Here is a 22974-nt window from a genome sequence, read left to right as displayed (position 1 = left end):
CCTGTTTTCCAGCACTGTATCTCTAAACTAAAGAATAACAAATTGATGTTAGCACCGAGCTGTTGGGAAGTGGGTGGAATGGAAAGCCCTGGTTATCCGAGAGGCTTTGGCCGTCTGGCCGGGTTGATTCCTGCCACCTGGCGAGCAGACAGCTTGGATGCTTTGATGGATGAGCTCGTCTGGTGATTCCCCTGGAAGCTGCTTCTTCACCAGCTGAAATCTTAGCCTGGCCTTGGGAGAGCACGGCTCCAGTCCCAGAGCTGAAAGCCAAGCAGCTGCACTCTCGGGAGATAAAATAGTTGCGCATCTCTGCTTACACCAAAAGATATTCTCTATTATTATCCTATTGTACCAGGCACAAACACAACCTACAGGAATGCTGTAATCATGCCCTGCAAAGCTGTCAATCTAGCTACTGGGCAGCGTAGAGGGCCTGTCCCACTTGGGGGTAATTAGCGCGTCATTTATGCGACAGGCCGGTGGTGACTGACGCCCAAAAATTGTCTAGCAGTACGACAGTCGCGTGCCAAATGCTCTTGAGGGCCCTGCTTCTTTTGGGAGCCATTTGCGATATCGTTCGTACTTACTCCGATCTCCGTGGCAAGGCTTTTCCCAGTGAGAAATTTCCAAAACTGGGCGCACTTTATACCCGGGTGGTCACATGGTTGCGGCGCTCAAATGATGCACAAATGGCACGCGGTCGGAGTACGGGCGGCGCTTGGTTAAGGACGTTGACGCACGGTGACGGATAATAAATTAGCATAGGCAATGTTCGTGCATCACCGTGCGTAACCACGCGCTACACGTACGCCATCAGTACGTCCGTGCGCATGAGATACGTCACGCAGGTGGTGCATTCCAAAATCCTGGGGCGCTGCGCGTTACCGCGCGTCACTGCATACGCCACCATGCGCGCGTCACGACACGCCAAACAATTTTTAGGATGTTGCGTGAATGACGTGCAAGTGGGACAGGCCCTTGAGGGTGTAGTCCAAGGAGATATTTTTCCTATTGTTAACTTCCCCCTCCTCATCTTTCCCCCTTACTTATTTCTTTGCTTCTTTATTTGTCAGACCCATCCCGTTTTTTGTTTGTCCCCATTTTATCTTGGTGCACCTTGGTTCTTACCCTTCTCTGCTCTTGAACGTTGATTTCTCTAATTTCAAGTAACTCCTGCAATCCCTCACATTGCCCCCTCCCCTCCGCACTCTTTCCCTCCCCTCCCCCACCCCTGTCGCCCCACCAGTTATATCGTTCGCATCCTTGAATCACTCTCGTTAGCACATCTTCCCCAGCCTACAATGGCCCCTTGTGGGCTCCACCCTCCATCTGCTGCCGGCCCTGATTTGTTCTGGCCTTTTCTCACCTCCAGTTCCCCCACCCCCCACCGCCTCCTATCTTTCTGAAGAAGCGTTCCGACCCGAAACGTCACCTATATCCTTTCCCCAGAGATGCTGCCTGGCTCGCTAAGTTACTCCAGCATTTTGTGTCCATCTAGTCTACTCCTTTCTTCCTCTGTGGTCAAGCCCCTGATTCTGTTCACAAAGAGAAGCCCCCTCCTCTATTCTCTGTTCCTAATGAGGGACGCCCGCCTCAGTTCTACTCTCGGGGAGATTTTCTCCCCCCCCCCCCCAATCCCCTGCGAGAAAAGAGATTCTGTCCTTCCCTTGTAGGGGGTTGGTGTAGTTCTCATGCCCCTGTATCTTTATAATGTAGCCTTTCTGTTCAAGAGCGTTTTTTTATTGAGTTATTTATAAATTCAGGTATTCTTTCTTCCTTACGGTATTCCTATTGAAACTATCCCAGTAACCTCCGTCACCTTCCGAGATTTGTGTCTGTAAACCCCCAGCTCACCCTGTTTTGCACATCTTTGAAAAGACTGGAATAAGGAATGCAATTTCTTGTAAGGCTAGGAACTAATACGATGAAAGGATAATAGTCAGATTTAGTAGTAATCTTAATAAGGGATTAGATGTGTACTTGTGTCGGAAGGAACTGCAGATACTGGTTTAAACTGAAGATGAACACAAAAATTACTCCAGCATTTTGTGTCTATCTTCGATGTGTACTTGTAAAGGAAATAATTGCATGATTATGGATTAGATGAGCGAAGTGGAATTAAATGGATACTCACATGGTGAATGGTCTCTCACTGCGCTTTGGGGTTCTGTGTTTAGTTTTAATTAAGTTCAGGCACTTCAGATCACCGAGTCCGCACCGACCAGCGATCCCCGCACGCTAACACTATCCTACACACACTAGGGACAATTTTACAATCTTACCAAGCCAATTAGCTTGCAAACCTGTACTTCTTTGGAGTGTGGGAGGAAGCTGAAACCCCCGGCGAAAACCCACGCGGGTCACGGGGAGAACATACAAACTCCGTACAGGCAGCACCCGTTGTCGGGATCGAACCCAGATCTCTGGTGCTTTAAGGCAGCAACTCTACCGCTGTGATTCTATTCGCCACATTTTAACCACTTTGTGTTTGAGTTTGGAGAATGTATTTGCTACTAAAATTACAGTTTGTGTCTTATAGGGCTAGATTTTTAAGGGAATTTTTATATTAGAACATAGAGCACAGAACTAGTATGAACGGATGATTGGTCAGTGTGGACACGATGGGCAGAAGGGCCTGTTTCCATGCTGCATGTGTAGACTAAACTAAATCAACGGCAGTCACTCGAAACGAGTATGACTGTCCTCTTTTGGGAGGATGCCCGTGCGTGACTTTGTTTAACGTGGGGAGACTGGTGCACAGACAGCCACCACACAGTTCTTTGACAGATCTGGGTCAGGATCCAGTGGCATGGAGTCCAAGACGACCGGAGACCCTTTTCTGCTGCAGCCTTCATCCGCCTTCCCAGCCGTTGTGACTCTCCTCTAAAGTCAGCCATCATCCTCCGCCTGTTCCACCGTTGAGGTCTTGGGGGATTGCTCTTTGTCAGAGACCTCCCCCTCGACCCTACCGCCATTGGTGGCCCTACCAGGAGCACAGCTCCAGACGGCATCGCTCTCAGGATCTCAGGACCACACAAGCTTCTCCACCACGACAAGGGGACAATCCACGGAGAATTAACTATGTGGTTGACTCTCCAAACGTTCCCTGAGATAGCCAACAGGGCTGTTATTGATGGGCGATGAAAGATTGACACTCGGATCTGTAAAAATTAATAAGTTAAAGAAAAAAAAATTATCTCTTCAATAATGGCAGAAGCCACAATCTTGGTATCATCCAAGGAGCAAGTGAGAATTGCAATGAGAAACTGGGTCTAGTTCTGCGAGAATGATTTTGGATGGGAGAACGGTGTTCCTCATCTTTAATTAGTGTGAATATTTGTGTTCCTGCTAAGGATAGAGAGGAGGTGTTATTCATACAAAACTTTGCTTGTGCAAAGCCTGAAAAAAAATGCAGACATTGGAAATCTAAAATGAAAACAAAACACTGCATTTGCTCGTGAGGGGGAAACAGTTGACTTTTCAGATTGATGATCTGTTTCCCCTTGTGTTTTTTCAATTGCATTTTCTTCATCGAATGTATCATTATCTTTTTATAGTGGGGGGGAAAGCACATCAATATAGGACTATTTCAATGCATTCCCTTGCCTCAGAAATAGAATCGTTAACGTTTTGCTGCATTCATAATCTGTAAGTCAGAACACATTCATCTGTACTCTTGCAGTTCTAGCCTTCAGCACTGTTAAACCTCATTCCATTTTAATCCTAACTGCGTGATGGGGCAAAGACTGATTGTATCTTGTTTCCGCATCAGGGCGGCACAGTGGCGCAGCAGGTAGAGCTGCTGCCTTACAGCGCCAGAGACCCAGATTCAATCCTGACTACGGGTGCTGTCTGTGCGGGGTTTGTACATTGTGCCTATGACTGTGTGGGTTCTCTCCAGGTGCTCTGGTTTCCACCCACACTCCATGGATGTACAGGTTTGTAGGTTAATTGGCTTCTGTAACAATTGTAAATGGTCCCGAGTGTGTGTAGGATAGTGCTGGTGCCCGGGAGTGATCACTGGTCGGCATGGTCTTGGTGGCCTGCGCTGTATCTCTAAAGTCTAAAGGTTAGAATAGAATACCTTTTATTGTCATTCAAACAGACAAGGTTTGAACGAAATTTCATTCCTGCAGTCATGACATTACAAAGAAAAAAAACCAAGACACACACTTAATACAATTTACACAAACATCCATCACAGTGAATCTCCAACACCTCATCACTGTGATGGAATGCAAAAGTCTTATCTATTCCCTTTGTTGTTCTCCCGCGTTAGAAGATAAGTCTAAGTATTTTGTAACATGGGAATCTGAAGTCTGAAGAAGGGTTTCGGCCCGAAACGTTGCCTATTTCCTTCGCTCCATAGATGCTGCTGCACCTGCTGAGTTTCTCCAGCATTTTTGTGTACCTTCGATTTTCCAGCATCTGCAGTTCCTTCTTTAACACAATCTCTCTGCTTTGTTGGGCATCTCTTATCTGTAGTGTCATCCATTATGGGTTTGGCACCATCTTCCTCATGTTCTTGCAGATAGTTTTGACTTGTGCTTTCCCCTCTAGATCACAACCCCAGGCTTTGATTGGCACGTAGCCCACAGTGTAAGGCTGTTTACTGCAATATCGTATGCCTCTTCCAACCAGCCTTGCGATTTGGGGCATGCCATTCACAGGGTTGTTTCAAGGTCAACAAAGTCCAGTGTCTGTATCCCCAACCAATTGCTCCATGTATCGATGCTCATGCTCATTGTTCTGACCTCAAATTCCTCCTTTACGGTTCCTGTTAAAATTTCTCTTTGGAATAATTCACCAGTTTATCAGTATAATCCGCACGCTAGAATATGAAGACATTGTCAAAGAGGTAATTTACAGCCGTCTCTGTGAGGTTATATCTGCAGGTCCCAGACTAATTCCCTTGTGAGAATCATGAGTCAATTTTAAAGATACTTGATAACCTTTGGGTCATATCCAAATGTGTTACCCATGCTGTCAATGGCTGGATGCTGTCAAAAACAGCTGAACTGTTGTGTGGAAGAAATGTAGCAGCTAATGAGAGTTTCAAATTAACCACTGGGATCTTCCAAAGTACTCAGCTGGCTGCAGAATCACTTTATAATGAGAGCATTAGGTGTGATGCTGAGGGTGATGTGCTTGGCCTGTGTGTGCATCAGTTGCCACTGTGTATCCCTTTCTCTGAAATTGAATTCTCAAAGCGCTCCCTCCCTTTGACCAAATGTCACCTCTCCTAAATCAGACTTCAACTTGGGATAGACGCACATGGCTGGAGTTACTCAGCGGGTCAGGCAGCATCTTTGGAGGAAAGGAACATGGTGATATTTTGGGTAGAGACCCTTCTTGCAGACGGAGAGTCGGTGGAGAGGGGAGCTGGAGATATGAAAAGATGCAAAGAACGCGTGAATGAAAGGCATGAAAAGGACAAATCAAAGCCAGCAATGATGATCAAGGAAATGTGAAGACCACTATGGTCCATTGTTGGCTGTGGAGGAGGTCAGAATGAGTGAATACACAGCAGTGCAGCTGCTAGAGCTGCTGCCTCTCTGCACTGGAGACATGGGTTTGATCCTGACCTTGGGGAGCTGTCTGTATGGTTTGCACGTTCTCCCTGTGATCGTGTGGGTTTTGTCCGGGTTATCCGGCTTCCTCCCACATCCCAAAGACTTGTTGGTAATTGGCCCTCTGTCAGTTGTCCTTGGTGTGAAGGGAGTGGGTGAGAGAGTGGGATAACATAGAACTAGTGTGAAGGGTTGGTCGATAGTCGGCGTGGACACGAAGTGTGCCAGAACCCCTACTTCCATGCTGTCTCTCTAAACCAAACCAAACTTTTGTCAGACTCTTTTTTTGCCCTGAAGTGTTACATTTATTTCTTTTTCCACAGATGCTGTCTGATCTACCAAGTGTTCCCGTTATTTTGCAGCAGCAATCTTTCCCATTTCCTAGCCAAAGTTTATCTAAAAGTTGATATAATTCAAATAGTTTATTTTGCCGCTGAAATTACCCAGCTGCATTTCCCACATAACAATAGCGTTGACACTCCATTAGCGTTCCATTGGCTGTGAAATGCTTTGGGATTCCCCAAGGTCATAATTGCATTCTATGAATATAACTCCTTGTGCTTTGCTCTTGTTCTCTGCAGCTGGAATATCAATTTTATGTCATTATTCTGGCCTTGACCACACTGACTTTCATGTCGGCAATCATCATCTGACTCTGATGCCCCTGTGGCCTCATGCACTTATAATTTAAACAATTAACCAGGGATGGTTGGGTTAACGGATAATGCATTGACGACACTCGCTGGAGTTTAGAAGGATGAGGGGGAACCTCATTGAAACTTGCCGAATAGTGAAAGGCCTGGATGGAGTGGATGCGGAGAAGATGTTTCCACTAGTGGGAGAGCCTAGTGGGAGAGGGCACGGCCTCAGAATAAAAGGGTGCACCTTTACAAAGAAGATGAGGAGGAATTTCTGTAGTCAGATGTGGTGAATCTGTGGAATTCATTGCCACAGACAGCTGTGGAGGACAAGTCATTGCATATTTTTACGGTGGAGATTGACAGTATTTTCTTGATTAGTAAGGGTGTCGAGACATGGGGAGGCAGGAGAATGGGGTTGAGAGGGAAAGATAGATCAGCCATGATTGAATGGCAGAGTGACCATGATGGGCTGAATGGCCTACTTTTGCTCCTATGCCTTATGAACATACAAACTAATTTTTACTGTAAACATAACAGAAAAATGTTGCATTTCGTGACAACAATCTATCCATTCAATGTGGATGGCTGAGACATTCAAGAGTCAAGTCAGGAGAGTTTATTGTCATGTGGCCCAGATAGGACAATGACATTCTTGCTTGCTGCTGCACAATAGAGTATTGTAAACAAAAATACAGAACAGTTCAGAAAATATACACATAAATAAACAATCAGATTCAGATTCAATCTTTATTGTCATTGTGCAGTGTACAGTACAGAGACAATGAAATGCAGTTGAGCGAACATAGAATAATGGAACAGTAAAATATATATATGTACAAACAGTAGCAGTAGTGCCATTTTTCTGGGGGAAGGAGTGTCTGGAGGGGGGGGGGGTGACTGGCAATCACCAAGGTGCAGAGTTAAATAGTGTAACAGCCGCAGGGAAGAAGCTGTGCCTTCAAGTCTGTCATTCAATGTCTGGTTCCTTAGCACTAAACGACAGAGCTTGATTTTAAGCACAGAAATTATGGAGATATCCTTCATTAATTTCTTAAGAAATTATCTTGCTGTAATTGCTAAATGTTTCTGTAGTTTTGGTTATGTTGCCTCCGTTCTACACAAGTCCCCACAGCACCTGAGACCCTGTAGATAGACACAAAATGCTGGAGTAACTCAGCGGGACAAGCATAATCTCTGAAGAGAAGGACTGAGTAATGTTTCAGGTCGAATCCCTTCAGTCTGAAGAAGGGTCCTGACCCGAAATATCACCCATTCCTCCTCTCCAGAGATGCTGCCTGTCCTGCTGATTTACTCCAGCATTTTGTGTTTATCTTCAACTCGGCTTGATTGTAATGGCCCTGTCCCACTGTACGAGTTCATTCAAGAGCTCTCCCGAGTTTAAAAGAAATTCAAACTCGTGGTAAGCACGGAGAATGGACGTAGCGGGTACGCCGGAGCTCGGGGACGTCTCTTAGCGGCTCGTAACGCTAACGGCAGGTACTCGGGAAGACTCGCTAACGGCAGGTAAGCTCGGAAAGACTCGTGAAGATTTTTCAAAGTTGAAAAATGTCCACGAGAGCCCCGAGTACCGACGAGTGGCCATTACCGTAAATCTCCGAGTTCCAATCAGGGCAAACTCGGGAGAACTCTTGGGATGAACTCGTACAGTGGGACAGGGGTTTAAGCTTTTCACTGTACCTCTGAATACCCGACGATAAACGTAACAAAACTCTTGAACACGACCCACATAAGACAATGAAACAATCTTGCCTCTTGCATTCCTTCGGGAGGTCTCTTGCCCACATGGGACAGAGCTCGTACTAGACGATCCGTGGCACTGTTTAACACTACTGCTACGAAGAGTGCCCGCATTAGCTTTCAGCGGCCATTAGCTGGCTGTGATATTGATTTACATGGAGGTCATCGAGTTACGGTGCAAGTCACAATCAGAAATTGCAACATTGCACATTGTGCAGGTATCCATTACATTTTCTGAGGGATAGATCCCTCCTTTATCATGCACCATTTCTAAATATTCACATCCTCTAAATTGTACGTAGCAGTTGACACAGCAAAAGTACAAATGATTCAAAGTGTGAGGGGAGTTTATGTGAATGATCTCATTGTTGTCGCATGAGGCACAGAAATTCATCACAGTCATTCAAAGGAAATTTACTGGGTTCAAGCATCTCTGTACGCTTTTCCACTTTAATGGATTCATCGGCAGATCATTAGGTCGCAACGTGAGTTCTCCTTGTGTTGTGGTTTTTATACCATCTCCAGTATCTAAGGTGACTGGTCCGATGGAGCCTGAAGAGATTTATGGGCCTGCCTCACTTAACGCGACTTTTTCGTCGATTGCCGGCACCCGCCATAGGTCGTTGCAGGTCGCCAAAATTGTTGAAAATTCAGTGGCGACCAGAAAGACGCTACGACTCTTTGGGCGACTGAGGAGACGACTCACGACCGTACAGGCGACATGTCATGGGGTGGAGCCTGTATGGCTGTGCGGACTCGCCCAAACCGTACCTTGTTCTGGTTGACGCTGGATTTTCAACATGTTGAACATTTTCGGCGACCTGTAACGACATATGACCGGTGCCGGCCAGTCGCCGAAAAAGTCGCGTAAGTGGGACTTTAATCATTTCTTGTATATTTTCCCCATGAGGTTTGGGGGGAAATTGAGTGCAAAGGTACTGTTGCCCACTAAACACTTGCCTACGTGGAATTCAGAGGTGACGTTTTGTTCTCCATTTAAGGGGAAACGAGGCGGTAGAAACCTGTCTTGAGAGTCAGATCCTTGGCCCCAAGCTAGCACGAGATATTTATCATTAAAAATAAAAGCATCTTTTGGAATCCCTGAATTGTTGCTCAACTGACTCGAAGCCTGTCACCCGATGACATTAACAGGGAGTGGCGACTATGAGATGCCCGACAAATGTTTAGTCTCGCTCACGTTGTCCAGTTTCTGTGAGGGTGAAGCTCAACACAGAACAGGCAAGATAGACACTAAATGCTGTAGTAACTCAGTGGGACAGGCAGCATCTCTGCAGAGAAGGAATAGGTGACGTTTTGGGTCGAGACCCTTCTTTTTCCTATTCCTTCTCTCTGGAGATGCTGCCTGTCCCTCTGAGTTACTCCAGCATTTTGTGTCTATCTTCGGTGTAAACCAACATCTACAGTTCCTACTCAAACAGGTAATGCAGCCTAATGGGCTTTTGCTAATGCTTACCTGGGCAAATGCTTAAAGAGCTGTAACTTGCAAGGCTACGTACAGACCAGTAGCTAGGACTACAGTATGAGGAACCTGAACTCATTCCATTTTTTGTCAAAAAAAAAATGCTGGAGTAACTCAGTGGGTCAGGCAGGATTTCTGGAGAATGTGGATAGGTAATGAAGGTTCCTGACACAAAATGTAGATTGGGGAAGCTGGATGAGAGGAGGGACAGGATTAAGCCTGGCAGGTAATCGGTTGATACAGTTGAGGAACATTTTTTTGAATAGCGGATGGTGGGACAAAGACCAGCGATGAAAAGACAGAAGATGTGAAATAAAATGACCGCGTTGCGAATTGTGAAGCTAGCGGAAAGAATGTAGGCGGATGGGGAGGGGAGAAATGGGTGCAAGTCCAGGCGGGATCTCGGGGACAAGGGGGTGGTATATGGGGGAAGGAGGTGGAGGGTAGTCACCTTAAAATGTTCATCCCATTGCATTTTAAGATACCCAAGTGAAAGATGGGTTGTTCTCTCTCCCCATGCTCTCCTTCCCCACCGCCTACATTCCTTCCTCAGGCTTCACAATTCACATTTGTTCATTCCTTTTGAAGCCCCTGTCCCATTTTCCCGAGTTACTCACGAATTCTCCCGAGTTTTCAGCTTGATTCAAACTCGGAGAATTACGGTAATAGCCAGCCGGGGCTATTTTTTTTTACTCGTGGACATTTTTCAACATGCTGAAAAAACGTCGCGACTTAACTGATGCCACGAGTACCTACGGCTGGCATTACGAGCTGCTACGGGCTCGCTACGGACTTTCCCCGAGTTTGAATCAAGGGGGAAACTCGGGAGAATTCGTGAGTAACTCGGGAAAGTGGGACAAGGGGCTTAACTCGCTCCTTCTGTTTTTGTTTGTCGCTGGCCTTTGTCCAACTATATGCCTATCAAAGAAACCCTCCTCACCTGTATCAACCTGCCAGGCTCTATCCTCTTCCCCTCTCTTCCAGTTTTTTCTTACAACCCCCCCTCCCCCCAATTAGTTCAAAGAACAATCCTGACCCACAACATCACCCATCCATGTTCTCCAGAGATGCTGCTTGATCCGCTGAGTTACTCCAGCACTTTGTGTCTTTTCATACAACAACATCTGCAGTTCCTTGCCTCTCCATTTTATTTTAGCAGCATCCGATGAACTATGCTTGATTTCTACTGATCCTCTCTGAACTAATGCAGAATGTTCTAATCTCCAACTCACGAAGTGTAATCTACACCTTGCAGAACCCCTGCATTGATTCTATGGTATTTTATCCTTCCTCATCTAACCATAATCCTTTCTCCTTTGTGTATTTTCCAGGGTCCCTGAGATCAATTCATGTTGATCATACCGTGGCAAAACAAATCATCTTTTAAATACTCTGATGTAAGTTTTTTTCAGATTTCCATTAGGCTTTTCAAGAGTCGTTTTTAAAGGTGTTATCATGTCATTCCTAATCTTTTTCTTTCGTGCAAAGAGAGGCCAAGATGTTTGTGTTCTTCCTTATTGATTTACTTTCATTGAACCCACTAAATACTTCCTGGTGCAATGTAGATGCTAAATCTTCAGCTCTGAGCAGTGCTCCTATTGAAGCTTTAAGGCTTAGGTTAGTCTATTGTTCTTGTCACATGTACCAAGTTTAATCTAGTTTATTGTCACGTTGGCCGAGGTACAGTGAAAAGCTATTGTTGAGTGCTAGCCACTCAGCGAAAAGACTATACCTGATTACAGTCGAGCCCTCCACACTGAAAACTTTGCTTGGAGTGCTAATAATAATATATTTTATTGTCATTGCACAGAGATACAATGAGATTTGGTATGCAGCTTCCATCCAATGTAATAACTTATTTAGCTAAAAATTTTGACACCCAGAGAAACAAGATTTTAAAAATTAAAAAAAAAAAAATCATACCATGAGTACCATCATACACAAGTGATGGAGTGGAAATATTGTTGAGGATCTAAGCAGATTGTTTTCAGGGTCAACATGCAAAGAATCGCCACACTCGGGCGCCATCTTGCATCTCTCAAGTCTCCGCAAATATGAACCCTTCCCTTTCCCAGCCCCATATTGACCTTTCTGTCCTGGGCAACCTCCGCTGTGAGAGTGAGGCCAAACGCAAATTGGAGGAACAACGCCTCATGTTTGGCTTGGACAGCTTACAACCCAGAGGTATGAATATGCCATCACACCAGTTTCACTGTCGTCCTGCTTAGTTTCACTGTTTGTATCTACTCATTTGTATCACCTTTTCCACGGTCAACAATGGACCATTGTGGGCTCCTTCTTCTGGATCATTGTTGCTGGCTTTGATATGTTCTTTTCATACCTTTCATTTGTTCTTTGTACCTCTAGTTTCCCTCTACCCCGACTGTCAGTCCGAAGAAGGGTCTTGACCCGAAATGTTACCTATTCCTTTACCTATTCCTTTCCTCCAGAGAAGCTGCCTGACCCTCTGAGTTACTCCAGCATCTGCAGTTTTTTCCTGAACAATTTGTCTGCAGATACAAAGTCTGTGCTTGGCCTAAAGACATCTGACTTTCTTACTTCCTCTCTTTTATAACTTTAAGGCCTGGTGTCATGGAGGCTTTGGGTGCATGCGGGAATATTGACAATGTCGGATTGGCTTGGCCCGCCATGATGCTTTTGGTTACTTGTTCACTGAACATTGATACTTGACTAAATAATAATGATAATAGGTCTGGATGGACAAGAAATCTGCAAATATTGTTCTATCAAGGTGAATTGTCCAATAAAATGCTATAAATGTTTTGATTTAACTAACTGTGGTTAGTTAATATGTGTGCCAATCAGGAGATTGAGTAGAAACATAAACAATAGGTGCAGGAGTAGGATATTTGGCCCTTTGAGCCAGCACCGCCATTCAATAAGATTTCAGTATAGGAGTAAAGAGGTTCTTCTGCAGTTGTATAGGGCTCTGGTGAGACCACATCTGGAGTATTGTGTACAGTTTTGGTCTCCTAATTTGAGGAAGGACATCCTTGTGATTGTGGCAGTGCAGCGTAGGTTCACGAGATTGATCCTTGGGATGGCGGGACTGTCACATGAGGAAAGATTGAAAAAACTAGGCTTGTATTCTCTGAAGTTTAGATGAGGGGGGATCTTATAGAAACATATAGGATAGTAGGATAAGGGGGAAATCCTTAAGGATAAGGGGGAAATCCTTTCAAACCGAGATGAGGAGAACTTTTTTCACACAGAGAGTGGTGAATCTCTGGAACTCTCTGCCACAGAGGGTAGTTGAGGCCAGTTCATTGGCTATATTTAAGAGGGAGTTAGATGTGGCCCTTGTGGCCAAGGGGATCAGAGGATATGGAGAGAAGGCAGGTACGGAATGGCCTACTCCTGCACCTAATTTCTATGTTTCTATATACAATTATAAAAGGACTGGACAAGCTAGATGCAGGAAAAATGTTCCCAATGTTGGGCGTGTCCAGAACCAGGGGCCACAGTCAGAACAAAGGGGAGGTTATTTAAGACTGAGGTGAGAAATAACTTTGTCAGTTGTGAATTTGTGGAATTCCCTGCCACAGAGGGCAGTGGAGGCAAAGTCACTGGATGGATTTAAGAGGGAGTTAGATAGAGCTCTAGAGGCTAGTGGAGTCAAGGGATATGGGGAGAAGGCAGGCATGGGTTATTGATAGGGGACGATCAGCCATGATCACAATGAATGGCGGTGCTGGGTCGAAGGGCCGAATGGCCTCCTCCTGCACCGATTTTCTATGTTTCTATAAGTGCAGTTGAATAAAGTATATTGAATTGAATAAATTTGCTTTTGATTTTCAGGTTTGTTTCCACATCGCCAATGTGAATGAGAAGCATCCATGAAGACGGAAGGACTTAATTTGTTTTCTGGCAATAAGGGGATGGACGGCTATGGGATCTGAAGACAGCCATGCTGTTCAATGACTGCTTTTACCCGCACTAAAGGACTCAGCATTGCCCACCACATTGGCAGCTTTAACACAACTGCTCTGGACTTCCATCGTTCAGCCGTCACCAAGCTGCTGCCATGGAATCTGGTCGGACAAGTAGAGAGCGAGAGAAGGAGAAAGTTGATGAAAGTCGGCGACCGAGCAAGCAGTCTGGACGCAGTCCATATGGCACCCGCCCCGGCTCCAACCAGTCGGGGGTTCTTATGGTTGGACCGAATTTTAGGGTCGGTAAGAAGATTGGATGTGGCAATTTTGGAGAACTTCGATTAGGTAAGAACCATACTGAATATCTACGTATTTTCAGTTGCTTCGTTTCAAATGAATCGAGTGTTTCATGTACAAATGGGGGATCAGTCCCGATTTGCTGAATGGCCTCATTTTGCTCCTATAAAAGATAGTATTTACATGAACAGTATACTGGACAGTTTTGTTGCCATTTGTGATTGCATGTTAACTTAACAGTATTAACTGTTTAATACAACCCGTTTGGCCAGCCTCTTTCAAGCACTTGTTGAAAGGGAATATTTCCCATGGATTTAATTGTGGCCCTCATATTTTCTTTAGTTTATGTTACAGATACAGCGAGGAAACAGGCCATTCGGCCCACCCGGTTCACACTGACCAGCGATCCCTGTACACTTAACACTATCCTACACACACTAGGGACAGTTTACAAGATATGCCTAGCCAATTAACCTACAAACCTGTATGTCTTTGGAGGGTGGGAGGAAACCGGAGAAATCCCACACATGCCACAGGGCGAACGTACAAACTCCACACGGACTGCACCCGTAGTCAGCATCGATCCTGGGTCTCTGGCGCTGCAAGGCAACAACACTACCGCTGTGCCACTGTGCCGCCCACTAATAGATCTGGAGTTGCACAAGATCGAGACCAAGTCATGTGGTCGGATGGACGTTAGTAAACCTGATGGATTTTACAACAAGCTGGTAGCTTTAAATTCTCGGTTTGTTTTAATTACTTGAATTTGCATTCCAAGCTCTTGCGGTGGGATTTGTACTTGTGCGTTTCCGCATTAATGGCCCGTTAAATTATGCTACCCTAAGGGCGGAAAACCCGGGGAGGCCAGAGGGGACACGTCCCCCCCCATGTTTTGAGAGGTGGGCGACATCTCCGCCAGGTTAACCTGCCTGGGCTTGCGGGAAATATGGCCAGTGCGGAGAATCAGCGCTGGTATCCCGTCAGTCCAGACAGGGCTGTAGTTAACCCGGTGAGACAGGCAGTTGAGCTGCATTTAGCGCTGGATTGAGCCTCCCAAGCCTCACGCGCGTGTGTGAGTGTGTGCATGCGCGCGCGGCCGCCAAAAAATTATGTCCCCCGTCCCCTCCATGTTTTGATAGTGAGTTCCGTTCTTGTGCTACCCTACCCGAGAAAGAAAGAATAATCTAAGCAGTGGATTGAGCCCATAACTTTTTGATTCAGAGGAGGAAGTACAGCAGTCGCCCACAACTGACTGCAAATACTAGAACGTACCATTGAATGATCCTTTTAGTCATGCTCCAAACCCACCCTGGTGCACACTCATTTCTCCCACCATCTCCCCCAGTCATTTCCCCTCCTCCGTACACTTGTCTCCCATCCCAGACTTCCCCATTAACAAAGCAAAAGCTGGCTATTTCCACTTGTGACCGTGCAGCCTCTGTGAAGCTGCTTCAGTGTTAAAGCAGTTCCATATCGTGTCCGTTGTAATGCTCAGTTTAGTTTGTCACGTGTACTGAGGTACAGTGAAAAGCTTTTGTTGCTTGCTAACCTGTCGGCAGAAAGACAACACATGATTACAATCGAGCCATTTACCGTGTGTCGATACATGATAAGGGAATAACGTTTAGTGCAAGGTACAACCAGCAAAGTCCGATCAAGGATAGTCCGAGGGTCACCAAAGAGGTAGATAGTAGTTCAGTTCTGCTCTCTGGTTGTGGTAGGATGATTCAGTTGCCTGATAACAGCTGGGAAGAAACTGTCCCTGAATCTAATAGCCCTGTCCCACGGTACGAGTTCATTCCAAGAGCTCTCCCGAGTTTGCCCTGATTCGAACTCTGAGATTTACGGTAATGGCCGCTCGTCGGTACTCGGGGCTCTGGTGGACATTTTTCATCGTGTTGAAAAATCTTCACGAGTCTTTCCGAGTACCTGCCGTTAACGAGTCTTCCCGAGTACCTGCCGTTAGCGCTAAGAGACGTCCCCGAGCTCCGACGTACCCGCTACGTTCATTCTCTGTGCTTACCCAGAGTTTGATTTTTTTTAAACTCGGGAGAGCTCTTGGAATGAACTCGCACCGTGGGACAGGGCTTTTATGGTGTGCGTTATCACACTTCTATACCTTTTGCCTGGTGCGAGAGGGGAGGAGAAGAGTGACCAAAGTGCGACTCGTCCTTGATTATGCTGCTGGCCTTGCCGAGGCTGCCTGAGGTATAAATGTAGTCAAATGGAGTTGAAGGCTTTTGCCGCTGACTGTGAATAACTTACTCATGAAGAATTGTGATGTTTTGCTGTAAAAGCCACTTTACAAATTGAAGTTATTGGGCAATAAATTCTGACCCTGCTCATAACTCGTATCTTATGAATGGAAAAAGCAGATGCATTTTGGTTTAATTATGAGAGATGGCATGGAAACGTGTCCTTCGGCTTACTGAGACCACGTAAACCATCGAACACCCGTTCACACGAGTTCTATGTTATTTCCACTTCCACATTCACTCACCACACACACACACTAGGGAGAAGTTTACAGAAGCCAATTAACCTACAAACCCGCACGTCTTTGGGATATGGGAGGAAACTGGAGCACTTGGAGGAAATCCACGCGGTCACAGAGAGAACATACAAACGCCACTCACAGAGTCAGAGCGATACACAATGGAAACGGGTCCTTCAGCCCAACTTGCCCACAACGGCCAACATGTCCCAGCTACACTGGTCTTGCCTGCCTGCATTTGGCCCATTTCCCTCCAAATATGTCCTATCCACGTACCTGTCTGTTTCTGAAACATTGGGATAGTTAGTCCCTGCCTCAACTACCTCCTCTGGCAGCTTGTTCCCTACCCCCCCTCCACCCTCTGTGTGAAAATGGTACCCCTCTGATTCCTATTAAAGCTGGCAGCTCCCAAGGTCAGGATCGAACCCTGGATCTGTTATTAAAGGGAAGCTTGACAAATGAGCGAAGGAGGTTGATGAATGGTTTAGATGCAGGAGGGTTGGTGTGTTCCTTGGTGAAACACAAACACTAGCTGTGGTCACGCGACTGATTGGCCTGTTTCTATGCTGTGCATTCTGTGTAACTCTAAGCAAACATTATGACCTCACTTAGATCCGTAATAATGCTTCGTGAACAGGTGGAGTTTTATTGACTCCCGTTTCTAATAGCTACTGTATACTCGGTTGCTGAAGGAAGAAGACGATTTGGGCCCTGACTAGTAATTAAGTGACACACCTAGTTTTTAAAAGCCATAAATAATTGAATGCTTGGATCAAGATTCAAACCAGCTGTCGTGTGTTATCTTGCTGTTAAATGCCAGCTCCCTTTTAGAATATGTTCTACCCTTTGGCTTTGCTCCTGTCGTGAGGACAAACATGTTTTGGAGCCGAAGCCTTGTGCTTTCCAAGTGCTTCGTGTGCATCTTGTCTGAAGGTTTTTGTGCAGTTTTTACATTTAGCTATGCAAGGTATAATTTGAAGAGGTTATTTGACAGTAGGAAACAATGAGTATCAAATGAAAATGTGTGGTGTGCGACCAAACGCTGGCCATTAACATGATGTGACTCTGTGGGGGCACTTCTGCGTGGGAAAGCTGGCCTTTAAATCTTTCTTCAGTGTCTCTTGACTGTCGGTCTAGCTCAGAGCAGGTGCAGCACTATCACAGGTGCCATCATCCTCGATGTTCCCCCACCCAGAAGGGTCCCAACCTGAAACGTCACCCATCCATGTTCTCCAGAGTTGCTGTCTGACCTGCTGAGTTACTCCAGCATTTTGTGTCTTCATTTTTGTTAACCGGCATCTGCAGTTCCTTCTGCATTCAGACCCACCTCTGAGGTTGATATAAATACCCTCAAAAATGCCCTGGCAAGCTCAAGGGCCGTGGGATTTGCAATAAATGCGAACCAAGTTGGTGACTCCCAGATCCAGGAAAACAAAATCATCTTCCTCATTGATCAACTCCCTGTGGTGTCCGAATGTGTAGGAGGCCCTGTTGTGTCCTGCTGATTGTCATGAAGTAGCGGATGCAATGTTGTGTGGGCTGTGGGGGTGTGTTGAGCTGTAAATGTTAATCACACATACGTGGTTACATTGCAGTTAAAATGGCATGTCATTCATTATATGGGATGTTTGCTGATATGACGGGACTGGCATATAATGTGTTGTGTCTATTTATATCTTGAATTTTATTCTATTCGCCCTCTCATTTTTTATTCATTGACACAAGTGATGAATCAAATGCTGCCGCCAATGACTGTGGCCATCAGCAAATGCGAGCGGTGAGGATGCGTGTTGGTGCCTTGTCCAATAAACCCCAATGCTGGGTCGGTCTGCAGAAGGGCCTCAGCATGAAACGTCGCCTGTCCATTCCCTCCACAGATCCAAAGATAGACAAAAAAAAAAGCTGGAGTAACTCAGCGGGTCAGACAGCATCGCTGGAGAAAAGGGAATAATAGGTGATGTTTCAGGTCCCGTCACCTATCCCTTTTCTACAGGGATGCTGTCTGACCCACTGAGTTACTCCAGCTTAAAGTGTCTATCTTCGGTTTAAACCAGCATCTGCAGTTCCTCCCTCCGCAGATCCTCGGAGTTCCACCAGCATTTTACCGCTGCTGCAGAATCCTTCTTCTGCTTGAACGCATTTGAAATCTTTGAAGTGCTCCAAGATTGATGCAGCCTGCATTTCAAAAGGCAAAGCAGATATGAACAGCAGGGCACCTTTGTTATGTTATTGTAGCTGCTAATTTTAAGAGTGCTTACAAGCTATGCTATGTTCTAATTCCATAGTAAGAACCAGTTCGATTGGCGGTTTACAGAGGTCTATGGGAATGGCTGGATAGAACCGAACATTAAAAATCAATAAATATTTACCATTTTTTTGTGGCCTTTATATCACTTGATTGGAATAGGTTGTTTGTGGGCAAAGGGAGGCATTTAAAAGTGAGTGGCTGGCAGTATCATCAAAGACCCACACCATCCTGGCCACACATTCAGGTAGAAGGTACAGGAGCCTGAAGACTGCAACGTCCAGGTTCAGGAATAGCTACTTCCCCACAGCCATCAGGCTATTAAACTTCGCTCGGACAAAACTCTGAGCATTAATAGCCCATTATCTGTTATTTGCACTTTATTAGTTTATTTATTCATGTGTGTGTATATATTTATATAATGGTAAATGGACACACTGATCTGTTTAGTAGTCAATGCCTGCTGTGTTCTGTTGTGCTGAAGCAAAGCAAGAATTGCATTGTCCTATCGGGGACACATGACAATAAACTCACTTGAACTTGAGATAGCAAGAGTTCTCTCATTTAGCAAGATAGCAAGATGTTAAATCTGTGTTCATTGTGTGTTTTGTTATTTTATTCTATGTTATGACTGCAAGGCACGACATTTTGTTCAGACTGAAAGGTCTGAATGACAATAAAGGATACTTTGACTTTGACTTTTTTCAACGGTGGACAAAAATGCTGGAGAAACTCAGCAGGTGAAGCAGCATCTTTGGAGCGAAGGAATAGGCGACGTTTCGGTTCGAGACCCTGCAGTTTAGCAAGAGTTCAAGGTCTGCCTGTTCCTGTTAGCATGAAGGGCCAGGCTGGCAGGATTGGAGAACTCTGGAGGATGAGAGATATTGAGGCTCCAGTCAGAATAAAGGAGGGAGCGTGGGTTAGGCACAGGTGGCTGGGATCAAGCAAAATCCCTGGAGCAGTACAGGGATTGAGGAACAGAAGGAAACAGAGAGGGGGGACAAAATGGGGCTTGAGATATCAAGGAGATAATAAAGGAGTATCCAAACAGATTTTATAAATATATTAAGGGAAAAAGAGTGACCAGGGAAAGATTGGGGCTCTCAGAGACCAAAGTAGACATCTATATGTGAAGCTGCAGGTGAAGACCTCAATGAATCATTCTGCTGTATTTTTCCCATGGAACAAGATATATAGGCCAGGGAACTAGGGGGAAATTGAAGGGGATGTCTTGGGGATAGTGTGCATTACAAGCGAGGAGGCTTTGGGCATCTTAGAACGTATGAAAGTAGATAAATCCATGGGACCTCACCAGATGTATTAAAGAACATCATGGGAAGATAAAGAAATTGGAAATCCTGCCTGAGACATTTGCATCATTGTTAGCCCAGGGTCGTGTACCAGAGGGCTGGTGGGTGGTTAATGTTGACCCTTTATTTAAGAACTAGACTAAGTGGGACCCGTTCGGTCCCATGTTCACATGGGAGGGCTGGTCCCCCAACGTAATATTCCACCTCTCCACCGATTCCAATATTGGTGGCCAGTGGGGGGGGGGGCTTTTTAGAGCGCTAGTATGGGTCGAAAGGACTGCTTTCCAGAGGGCTAGTATGGACATTGTGGGCCACATGGATTCTTGGGCTGGCAGCTCAGTCACTCAGGCTTGGTGGGCTGGCAGCTCAGTCACTCAGGCTGGTGGGCTAGCAGTTCAGTCACTCACGGCTGGTGGGCTGGCAGTTGATTGACTCACGGCTGGTGGGCTGGCAATTCACTCACGGCTATTCCTTGAAATTCCATTTCAAGTAGCGTGCAGGCCACCAAATTCAAATGCAATTTCATACCATTTCAAGCAGAGTGCAGGCCACTAAATTCAAATGCAATTTCATACCATTTCAAGCAGAGTGCAGGCCACTAAATTCAAATGCAATTTCATACCATTTTAAGCAGAGTGCAGGCCACCAAATTCAAATGCAATTTCATACCATTTGGGCTTTATACTCCTTGCCACCGGAAGGGGCATTTCCTTCATCATGGCGATTGATAGGCGAGAGGACTAATCAGCTGATCTCAAGATTTCTAAACATTCATAACTTTTTTATTTTTCATCGATCAGAAAAATCCTCGGGGGGTGTCTCAGCGGAAGGGGACCGAGTAAGATGGCCAGAAATCATAGCGATATATGGTAGCGTTTTTTCTAAATTCAATATACAGCGCAGACGGGAAGTGGTCAAGATGAGACTTTTAGTTATATAGATAGATGGCTGCAAAGAACTCTGGAACCACAGACCAGTAAGCCTGTTTGTGGTGCGTAATTTACTGGAGGGTATTCTAAAGATAGATCCAGGGAGAGTTAATTAATTGAATACATATTTAGTTTGATGGCTGGAGTGGATGCCTACAATACTCTGTTTTGCTGCAGCAAGCAAGAATGTCATTGTCCTATCTGGGACACATGACAATAAACTCTCTTGACTTGACTTGAGAGGGTGATGGTATAACTGACAACAACAACACCAAGACCCGGAGCGTGGCCTTGCATCACCCGGCGCGGCGTAAATGGCCGCGGGACAATTACCATCGCCCGCCAGGGGCTTTGACTCTGACATCGGGAGGGGAATGGGAAGTGCAGGGGAGAGATCAGTCTTTGCCTTCCATCACAGCGAGGAGGAGGCGCTGTGATGGATGTTTGTGTAAATTGTGTTGTGTCTTGGTTCTTTTTTGCGTGTATGACTGTAGAAACAACATTTCGTTTGAACCTCAAGGGGTTCAAATGACAAATAAACTGTATTGTATTGTATAAGGTTGTATTTTCAGACTGGAGGGTCATGACTAGTGGTGTACCTTTGGTGCCAGGTCCATTGCTGGGTCTCGACCCGAAACGTTGCCTATTTCCTTCGCTCCATGGATGCTGCCTCACCCGCTGAGTTTCTCCAGCATTTTTGTCTACCTTGGATTTTCCAGCATCTGTAGTTCCTTCTTAAACAGATGAAAAGATTGATGTAGTTTCAGTAACATTTAAAAGCCATTTGAACAGGTACATTGGATCGGAAATGTTTGGAGGGATATGGATCAAACAAGGGCAAATGGGGCTAGTCTACATGGGTACTTGGTCAGCATTCACAAGTTAGGCAGAAGAGCTTGTTTCATTGATGTGTGACTCAATTCTTTTCTTGCTATTGAAACCGTTATCTGTGAGGGGGATGTCACTGTGTCATGGAGCACTGCAATTAAAACGTCTAACATAGAAAATGTCAAGAATTTTCTGCCACTGAGGAAAATAAGGCCAGAGAAGGGTTATGACAAAGATGTTATTCAAAGAGGCATTATTATTGTTCAACGAAATTCTCTTGACTGCCTCCCTGGGTATTTTGAGAAGGTGTGTGAGGGCTGAATTTGCAGGAGAGAAGGTGGCAATGTAATCATCACTGTATTTTTGGAAACGACTTGTGTTTTTTTGATTAAATTGCAATGGTCATACAAGTATTTAGTTCAGAGATACAGCATGGAAACAGGCTCTTTGTGCCCACTGAGTCCGCGCCGACCAGTGATCCCTGCACGCTAACATTTCCTACATTAGTAGCAATTAAAGATTTTACTGAGGTCACTTAGCCTACAAACCTGTCCGTCTTTGGAGTGTGGGAGGAAAGCGGATCTCCCGGAGAAAACCCACACGGTCACAGGGAGATCATACAAACTGTACAGACAGCATCTGTCGTCAGGATAGAACCCGGGACTCTGGCACTGTAAGGCAGCACCTCAGGAGAGAAGGAACGGGTGACATTTCGGGTTGAGGAAGAACGGTCTCGACCCGAAATGTCACCTGTAAGGCAGCAACTCTACCGCTGCGCCACCGTGTTGCTCTTCCCTGGAGAAAATGGACCAATTTTCTTGAGATGCTGCCTGACCTGCTGAGTTACTCCAGCACTTAATGTCCACTTTTACTAAAATGTGTTCTTTGACCATTACTTTTCCAGGGACCCTTTTTAGTCCTAATTGGCCATAATCTATCCTTCATTACAATTGATTGCATCTCCAGGGTACTTAAGGGCATCTATAAACCTTGAAAAATGCAATGTAAGTCAAGTCTTGAGTTTGAAAAAATTTGAGTGTTTGAATTATATTGCTTTGGAAAATAGCTGGTATTAACGTTATTTTGGAGATTGAATTAAAACTTGGGTTCATTAAGGATTTGGGTAAGTTGTTGAGCTTTGCCAGTTATGCTAACAGAGATGTTTAAGAAGGAACTGCAGATGCTGGAAAATCGAAGGTAGACAAAAGTGCTGGAGAAACTCAGCGGGTGCAGCAGCATCTATGGAACAAAGGAAATAGGCAACTTTTCAGGCTGGAGAAGGGTTTCGACCCGAAACGTTGCCTATTTCCTTCACTCAGCATAGATGCTGCTGCACCCGCTGAGTTTCTCCAGCACTTTTGTCTACCATGCTAACGGAGATGCTGCCTGCCCCGCTGAGTTACTCCAGCATTTTGTTTAAGAGGGAACTGCAGATGCTGGAGAATCGAAGGTTACACAAAAAAGCTGGAGAAACTCAGCGGGTGCAGCAGCATCTATGGAGCGAAGGAGATAGGCAACGTTTCGGGCCG

At 45.5% G+C, this 22974-nt stretch overlaps 1 protein-coding gene across 5 annotated transcripts in view; it reads left to right on the top strand.

Moving 5' to 3' along the window:
* The window catches only part of LOC129713532 (casein kinase I-like), a 198276-nt gene that overhangs the window by 21432 nt on the left and 153870 nt on the right, over positions 1-22974 (top strand). For 4 of the 5 annotated variants that reach the window (XM_055662621.1, XM_055662624.1, XM_055662623.1 and 1 more), the window contains exons 2-3: positions 10781-10846; positions 13269-13687. In XM_055662621.1, the coding sequence (XP_055518596.1) occupies positions 13495-13687 (193 nt within the window). In that variant the 5' untranslated portion in view covers positions 10781-10846; positions 13269-13494. The remainder of the gene's footprint in view (positions 1-10780; positions 10847-13268; positions 13688-22974) is intronic. The other variant, XM_055662622.1, reaches the window with a different exon arrangement.

Source organism: Leucoraja erinacea, chromosome 36, assembly GCF_028641065.1.
Source record: "Leucoraja erinacea ecotype New England chromosome 36, Leri_hhj_1, whole genome shotgun sequence".
Lineage (NCBI taxonomy): Eukaryota > Metazoa > Chordata > Chondrichthyes > Rajiformes > Rajidae > Leucoraja > Leucoraja erinaceus.
This window is presented reverse-complemented; position numbering and strand designations above follow the sequence as displayed.